The sequence below is a fragment of the Leptosomus discolor genome, chromosome 20, assembly GCF_034619465.1.
Source record: "Leptosomus discolor isolate bLepDis1 chromosome 20, bLepDis1.hap2, whole genome shotgun sequence".
Lineage (NCBI taxonomy): Eukaryota > Metazoa > Chordata > Aves > Leptosomiformes > Leptosomidae > Leptosomus > Leptosomus discolor.
In genome coordinates this window covers 2,675,895-2,684,366 of record NC_141410.1, presented here as the reverse complement: position 1 = coordinate 2,684,366, position 8,472 = coordinate 2,675,895, and the positions used below count along the sequence as shown (strand labels likewise).

The window sequence follows — 8,472 nt, the reverse complement described above, 5'->3', positions numbered from 1 at the left end:
TTCATTCTCTGCACCCAGTTAGAGAAGTAGAGACGTCCTTTATTAACGCTGCGCACCGGGGACACGGGATCCTTCCCAAGGATGTCCGCCTGCACACTGCAACCAACGAGTATTTCTATATTCAATTCATACGTATTTAGCTTATACAATGCATATTCATTCTCTTCCTCTCGATGACTGGTTCTTCTTTCCTCGCTTCTGATGCAAATTAGCGCACAGCCTCTGTCCATTGTTCCCCTTTGAGTAGGGGCTATCATTTGGGCAGGTGGCCCGTGAGTCGGAGGTCTCGACCGCTCCTCGAATTGACTGCGGATGGTCAGGGAACACGTCCTTGGCTCGCAGCTGCTTTGGTCATGATTCAAGGATTACACACAGCGGGTACCGTAATAAATCCTGTCTGGCAGACATCTTGGACTACAACAGACTGTCCTTGTTTCTAACCACGAACAGAGCATTGGTTAATGAAGACCTTCGGTCTGGGATTTTACAGGGGCGTGCTAGCAGCATTGGCAATAGAGATTGTATTTCGTATTTGATCATTTATTCCCTTTGAGACTTACTTTCCCAGCATAATCATTAGTCTCTCCTACTGCTATTCACCAATTAGAATTCTTGCTCTTCAAGGCAAGGTGGGAAGAGCAAGGGGGTCGCTAAGCAGTAGCCCCAAATCCTCAATCTGGTGATGGCCGCAGCAGTGCCGCTCGCCAGCGCTCCCTGAAGTCTCCCGTGGGGCACTGGAGCTGGCCTGTCTACCCTCTGCGCTGCAGCAGGCCCGCACTAAGGCAGGAGGAGACGTGCTTGAAGGCCAGGCCCTGCCCCCTGCTGAAGCCCGGCCCTGCCAAGCTGCCCAGGAAAGCCCCGGGGGCAGGAGCCATCCTGGAGGCAGCAGGCTGGGGTCTCCCCCGGCGGGGCCGGCGCCAAGGGCCAGAGGGCAGCAGCCCGGCCCTGCCAAGAAGGGAGCCGAGAGCTGCCCACGAGGGACAAAGCCCAGGGGAACGCCAATCTCCTCAAGCCCTCCGCAGGCCCCTGGCACCCTCCCGGCGCCGCCCGGCCTGGCGGGTCGACTCCGGGGCGGGCCGGGGCCACAGAGCCCCGGCTGCGGGGCCGCCAGCCCCCGCCGCTGCCCGCCGGCAGGCAGGGAGGGCAGCCGAGGGAAGGCGCGTGCGCGCCCCGCCTCCCGCTGCCGCGGCCGCTGCCGGGAGAGGCGGCCGCGATGGCGGTGCTGGCGTCCAACCCCAACAACCCCGTGGTCTTCTTCGATGTCGCCATCGGCGGGCAGGTGGGCGAGGGCGCCGCCGCCCCGGCCCCGCCCCGGCCCCGGCCCCGGCCCCGGCCCCTGGGGCTCTCGGGAGCCGCGCGGCGGGGCCGGGGGCCGCGGGTGCAGCGGGAGGGGCCGGCGGGGGTGCGGTGGGGTGTTGCGGGGGTGCAGCGGGAGGGCGGGGGGGCTTGTTGGGGAGGGGAGGGGAGGGGAGCGGCCAGGGGTGCAGGGCGGGGTCTTTTTGTTGGTGGTGCGGGAGGGGGTTGGCCGGGGTGCGGGGGGGGCTGTTGGGTCTCGTGGGGAGTGTAGGAGCGCAAGGGTGGGGGTGCGCTGGGAGGGGGCGGTCGCAGGGTCCGTCGTGGGGCTGTGAGGGGCGCAAGTGGTTGGAGGGGCGCGTCGGGGTTCAGCGGGGGCTGTGGGGTTGCAGGGGCGCGTGGGCAGGGGCTTGGGGCAGTGCTGCGGGGGAGGGGTGTGGAGGTGCAGGGCTGCATCGGGAGGGGGCTTGCAGGGCTGGGGTTGCAGCAGGAGGCTGACTTGGCGGGAGTTGCCTGGGTGCAGCGGTGGGGAGGCCGGTGGGTGCGAGTGGGGCCCAGAAGGCTCATGTGGCCGCCGTCTTGCCCAGGAGGTCGGCCGCATGAAGATGGAGCTGTTCGCCGACGTTGTCCCCAAAACGGCGGAGAACTTCAGGTGAGGAGCGGCCGGCGTTCCTGCGGCTCAGCCTGGAGCCGGCCTGCGAAGGGTTTTCGGTGCAGGAACGTCTCTGGTGGCAGAGCGACTGCCTGCCCCCGCGAACTGCTGCACCTGCTTTGCTCCTCTCTGCGTTGCCAGAGAGATGTGACGGTGCAGCATGCTGATCCCCGGGGGAGCCCGTCTGGCTGGAAGGTGAAGGCCTCCGGTCCCTCTCTGCTCCCTCGGTGGAGCTTCCGATAGGCCCGGTGCATCTATGAAGGGGGCTGCCTTAAGGTCACGGTAGGGCTCTCCTCGCCGCCCGGTTATTTTGCCACGGGCCGACGGATGTGCCTCACGCTCTGCTCTCTTTTTTGTTTTCCAGGCAGTTTTGTACGGGGGAATTCAGGTGAGTGGGTTCTAGTGGGTCTTTTTAAGTAGGCTACTGCGAGAAAGAGGGCTGGGCAAGTAGGAAGAAGGGTCACTTGGGATTTTCTCTCACTGTCCCAGTACAAAAGGAAAGAGGGAGAGAAACCTGCTGGGATGAAGTTGTGCCGGGCTCGTCGGTGGGTCGCGGAGGTGGCAGACTTTGCCATTTGGGCATGACTGTGTTCGTGCTCAGGTCGCTCTAGAACGGCCTGTCTGCAACTCGCAGCCGCCCGTGCTGCAGCTTGCCGCGGGATCCCGTCAAGGTGATGGTGTGGAGGTTGTAGGGAACCACGTCAGTTCATGTGCAGGGCCCACCGGAGGTTTCCCTGTGCCCCCGAGAGCACCAGCTGAGAGCCAGGCTGCAGCGCTTGGTTGTGTATCAAGGCAGCTGCTGAGGTACAGGGCAGCCCTTTGGGGCTCCGGATCCCTGGGAGGGTTTTGCGTGGGCTGTCCAGTGAGTCGCAGTGATGTTCCTGTTTATTTCCTTGCAGGAAAGATGGTGTCCCTGTGGGTTATAAAGGAAGCACTTTCCACAGGTAATTCCCCTGCTTTTGTTCAGGCACCTAAATAGCAGCCTGAGCCAGCTGGGGTTTTGAGACGCGCCTTCAAGGCGTTACTGGTCTGGGAGGCCTTTGTGGGTGGCAGCTAATTGTCCTTCTGTAGCTGTGGGGGATTTGGGGGCGCTGTCAGACGTGTACGCTGGGGTCACTGGGAGGGATCCCCCGTTCCTGGTGGGCCAGGTCAGAGATCATTTTCTGGCATCTGTCACCTAATCGCTGTCCCTGGTCGAAGAGCAGTGGCTCCCAAATCACCTGATAGCAACCAGTAGTTAATATTTGTGGTAGACTTGAGACTGTAGCGTTCGTAGGCCCTGATAACTTCCGTGGTGCTGCTGCGAGGCCAAACTCCTTTTTACCACGTAGTATTCTTCTTGAGGCATTTGTCTGCTGAGAACTAAGTATTCTTTTCCTTGTTTAGGGTGATAAAGGATTTCATGATCCAAGGAGGTGACTTTGTAAACGTATGTACCTCTGTATTCCTTTGGGGCTTCTCCTGCGTGGTGTAATAGGCACTGTTTCCAAGGGTGCGTGCTGATTTGGGGGCTCTGTTGGCTCTCTTTTGAGGTCCCCAGTAGTCACTGGAGGTTTCCTTGTAGCTTTGCTGCCATCTCACTGCAGCAGGCTGTAATGTACTTGGAAAGGAATCGTGAGTCTTGTGTGCACATACCCTCTCCTCCCCCAAAGAGTTCCTCTCTAAAAAGCCCCGTGGCAGTACAGCTCGAGGCTTTTCAAATTGGCAAAGATTTTTTTTTTTTACCCTGTTGTCCTTCCCCGCCTTCTCCTGTCCCCCCGAACAAGAAACCCTGCGAGTTTGTCTTTGCTTTGCGGAGAGTGACCTTAAGTAGGCAACCGAGAAGCATGTGGTGCAAGAGATCGTTTCCGTGCAAACGAACTTTTTGTCAGTGAATTGTGCCAAAAGAGGACAGAGTTTGTGCCGGCAGTGGTGGTCGTGCTCTGAGTTGGGGAGAAGCAGAGTGTGTGGGGAAGGCTGGAGGACCGCGGGGTCTCTTGGCTGTCCTAGGACCCAGTAAAATGATTTCATTTCTGGAAGCGTTTCAAAACGTGAGGGGGCGTGATGAAGCTTTTTTAATCCAAACTTCCTAAAACTTGGTTGTCTGAAAGTCGCTGAGGGGAGTGACCGCACGGCGGGCGGCTCAGCCGCAGCAGACTTTAGGTGGTCGCTAATTGCGATGCTGCTGCGATGCCCCCGCGGGCTTTATTTCTCCCCCTGGAGCTGCTCAAGCATTAGGGCTTGCACCAGACATTGAATGTGTTGGCTCCTGGTGCGTATCGAGGGCAGGGGAGCATCCATTTGGGGCAGAGTTGAGCCCTGTCCTTTTGCGTGAGGCTTTTAAATTTGTGTTTTAATAAACTGAACCGTTGGGTAGCGCTGGCTCAGAACAAGCGCTGAGGCTGACGGGGCACCTCTGTCACCCAGGGAGACGGCACCGGAGTAGCCAGTATATACAGGGGTCCTTTTGCCGACGAAAACTTCAAGCTGAAACACTCTGCTCCTGGGCTGCTCTCTATGGTGAGTAGAAAACACTGCCGTTGTAAGACGGAAAAGCTTTAGGTACTTTCTCTGTGCCCTTTTCCTGGGTGTATCAGGTCTTTGCCAGGCAACAGACATCTCCACCGCTGGACCCAAGGGCTGAAAGACCGGCTGTGTGAGTGCTCGTCAGAAGGCTGCTCGTGGGTTAATGCGTGGAGGAACAGCGAAGTCCCGATGATGATCCTGCAGCGTCCTTTCTTTTCCCCCGTTGGAGGGCTGGGGCAGGCTTTGCTCGATGAGCTTTGAGAAGAGCTTGGTGGCTCTTGCGGTTTGTGTAGGGTGGCAAGCGGTGGGGTTTTCTTCCTCCCCGATGCTGTTACCGAGCACTGACCTCAGCAAGGGGGAGGCAAAGAGGTGGGGCGTTCCGAAGCCGTAGCAGCGTTCCCAGGGTGCCTTTGCTAACATAGGCTTCCTGTTCCACGCTGTAGGAAAAACTGCAAGCGTTGCCCGTTGCCTGGTAGGAACAGTACCCTGACTTTGGCCACAGACAGCAAGCGGAGCCGGTGCTGCAGCGTTCCTGTCCGCAGCTGCTTCTCGCCCAGCTCTTTCAGCTGCCCTGCCCTTAAAGCACTTGCTTAGAGCATTCGCCATGTGCATTAGTTACTCCTCCCGTTCCAAGCACGGCCCAGAAAGAGGTGTCACGACACAGCTAAGCGAGCAGTGTGCCGTGGCGTGGGACGAGGGATCCCGCGCTGGTCTCGGCAGCTTTGTGTGAAAGCGGCGTGGCTCCGGAGTCGCTCTGCCGGGCCAAGCCGTGGTCCCTCCCAGCTGGGTCCTTCCGCAGCTGGCTAGCGATAAGTAAAAATGCTGTCAGTTTTTCGTTACGTGCTCCAAATGTGACTGGTTGGATTGGAAACCCGTCGTGTTCGGTGAGTACCGGCAGCGGCGGCCTGGCGTCCCGGCTGAGGGACACTGCCTGTGGCGCAGCTGCTCGAAGAAACAGCCGGGGACTGCTTGTTCTTCGCCCCTCGCCTGTGGAGCACGTTTTAAGAGGGATCGTTTCCTTTGCCCGTTTAGAGCTCGGAAGCCAGCCCTGACGTGGCCAGTAGCTTTACACTGCACCAGACTTTCCAGCGGGACCAAAAGTGCATGTACCTGTGATGAGTGGCGGGGAGCAAAGGTAAATCCGGCCGTATTGAGATGGAAGAATTTTCTCATTCTAGGTAAAATCGTCGATGGGCTGTTGGTCATGAGAAAAATGGAAGTAAGTTGAATTTGCCTATTTCTCCGCGAACGTCCCCTTGGGCAAGTGGTACAGAGGATTGACAAGGGTGGTTCTGTTCTCTGCCGCTGTCTGTTTACAGGGTACCAGGGAACAGCAGCGTTGATAACTGGTGTTACCGGTTGTCGTTGTTATAAAATGGCAGGAAAGGCGTTGAGGCAAATGCTGTCCTATAGATTGACTTTAGAAATGCTGTGCTGTCGTGGTTGCTGGTTGGTCTTTGAGCGGGGATTGTGTTCCTGTGGCTTTATTTGCGACGCTTTGCATTTGTTGGGGAAGCTGAATTGAAAAGCTGTTCCGTCAGCAACCCAGACGAGGGTGTGAAGCAGATCACTTCTGTGCCGTTGCCCGGGATTATTCCGTGGATGCTGAATGATCAGTTCTGCTGATCCGTGATCAGCGTGTTTGATAAGAAAAATGAAAGTCATCTCCTGAAGGGCTTCCAGCGTCGTGACTGGGTGTCTGAGGAGATGAGGAGATGTAACAAACAGCGGTGAGATCGAGAGAGGCGAAACTGAACTCCCTGGCCCGCGCCTGGCTAATGTGCGCAAGGGCCTCCACCCTCGGTCTGGGAAGCGGGGCGAGCACAGAGCTGACCCCCGTCCGGTGTTGAGAACAGGTCCCGTGCAAGGAAGGGTACGGCGCGGTGTGATGCACGTGTTGCTGACCCTCTTTGCCAGGAGCACCGATGGCAGGGTTGCGGTGTGCCTGCCTTGTGCGTCACTGCAGCGAGGGGCGAGTTGAGGGAAATAAGTAAGAGACTCAGAAAGGAGCAGCTGAGTCCAGCAGAAGGAGAGGTTCAGAATGAGGGTTGCTGTGGGACTGTCTGGTGTTTGGATTCCGCAAAGGCCGTACAAAGGCAAGTTTGCTTCGCGTGTTGCAGCTGTAATTAGTAACTTTCAAGCTTTAGGCCAGAGCAGCCTCAAGCGACGTGATGCCTGCTGTATCTCAGGAGGAGCTCTCTGGCTTTAGCTCTGTGCCTTCCCTCCCCTTGGAGGGATCGGGGTCTGGTCTGTATCCCAAACCTCTGCCCGCAGAGAGAGTGCAGCAGCTTATGGCTGGGTCCGTTGCCCAAATGCGTGATGGTGCTTCTGTGCGACTCGGAGCTGTGTCTGGATTTCCCGGTTCCTGATGCTGTAGGCATCTCTCTCTCAGCCGGTCTTGGAGTACCTGTCACTCGCGGGATTTGCCGAGCTTTTATGAGGTTTAACGCTATACGTTTGTCTGTCCTCAGAATGTGCCGACGGGTCCAAACAACAAACCCAAGCTGCCGGTTGTGATCTCCCAGTGTGGGGAAATGTAGAGCAGTGAAACAGAAATGGGGTAAGTGTGTCTTCGCAGGCCGCCAGTGCAATCAGCCTCTGGGCTGCTCTGCTCCTTTCCTTTTCTCTTGACTTAGTTTCGCAGTCCTTTGAGTCTGTAGAGAGCTGACTCAGCTCAGTGAAGCGCCAGCAAATCCCCACCGTTTTTGGCCTTCCATTCGATGATTTCCAGAGAGGTCTGGAATTGCCCACGAAGACACTTTGTCCCCGCTTCCATAACAGAGTCTTTCAGATCTGTGGCACTCCAGACTCTGGGGAGCTCCTCCTGCTTGATGAAGTGACAACAGGGGATGTAATTGTTCTTTCGTTTCCCTGTTACTTCTGGTGGCGTCGATAGGCTTTTGAAGAGAGGGACGACCTTGTTCCCAGGCTTTCTTGCAGACCCGTGCTGATGGGTGGGGTCCCCTATAGGGCTGTCCTCAGGCCCAGGCTTGTTCATCATTTCTGCTTGGAGCACATGATCTCTGGCCAAGATCCAGCTTGAGACCGGCAGCTTTTCCCTTCTAGGGACGAGGCCGGTGCCACCTCGCTGACTTCCCAGCCAGGTTTTAGGAACTGCCTTTCTGCAGCCTGCTGCCTCTCAGCTGCCTGGAGACAAGGAGGGCATCTGCCTTGCCCAGCTTCAGCCAGCTGAGTCAGTTACTTGTCCAGACCCTTTAAAATCAGCCGGGAGAAAGAGGCGCTGGTGGGTTTGGGTTCGGAGGCGGGTGCAGAGGCCCGGCATGGAGACCCAGGAGGACGCCCGCGTTCTCTGGCTCAGGGTGAGCTGATGCGTGCAGCAAGTAGCGCTCCCGTGAAAACCGCTGAGGCGGCACCCAGTGTCACTGCACGGTCTTGCTGTTGTAGGATGAGTCGGGAATGGCCGTCCAGCGTTTCGGACCTGTTTCTTCTGCGTTTCAGCGTTCCTTTGCCGGTGCTTAGGCCTGTGCTGGCTCCATGCCGTTCCATCTCCAGCCGGTTCCCCCACTGCCCCAGTCCTCTCTGCAGGCCAGATCCGCGCTCTTGACGTTCTCCTGAAAGTACTTCATCATTGGCATCTTACCTTTTTTGGGTTTTCTCACAGTTTGAAATGTAAATAAAGAATTTTGTTAAATATGCGTGCAGAGCACATCAGTTGACGTGCTCGGGAAGAGATTCTTCTTCAGGTGAGGAGGACTGCAGAGTCTTCAGCAACGTGTGTTGTCCCTAGCTGGTTCAGCAGGGAGCTTCTACTGGGCGTGGTGGTGCGGGGCCCTGCTGCTGGGCGATTGCGAAATGGGCAAGAAGGGGTGAAGGGAGCATGGCAGAGCACGGCAGTGCCGTGCTACAGCAGCTCCTTTACTGGGCAGGTAAGTCGGGCTGCCTGGCAGAGAGGTTCTTGGCGTCTTGGGAACAGCCAGAGCCTTTCTACACGCAGCCTTGCTGAAGCAGAAGGAATTGGCGCGGCGCAGGCTCCATCCCCGTGAGTTTGCTGGGCTCTGGGG

At 57.7% G+C, this 8,472-nt stretch overlaps 1 protein-coding gene across 1 annotated transcript; it reads left to right on the top strand.

Moving 5' to 3' along the window:
• Window positions 1–1,213: 1,213 nt before the first annotated feature.
• LOC147414041 (peptidyl-prolyl cis-trans isomerase H-like) lies at window positions 1,214–6,990 on the top strand. The gene is made up of 9 exons (XM_086476319.1): window positions 1,214–1,279; window positions 1,881–1,945; window positions 2,310–2,333; window positions 2,845–2,889; window positions 3,332–3,374; window positions 4,352–4,466; window positions 5,171–5,334; window positions 6,725–6,823; window positions 6,922–6,990. The coding sequence occupies exons 1-9, from the start codon at window positions 1,214–1,216 to the stop codon at window positions 6,988–6,990; spliced, it is 690 nt and encodes a 229-aa protein (XP_086332445.1).
• Window positions 6,991–8,472: the final 1,482 nt, after the last annotated feature.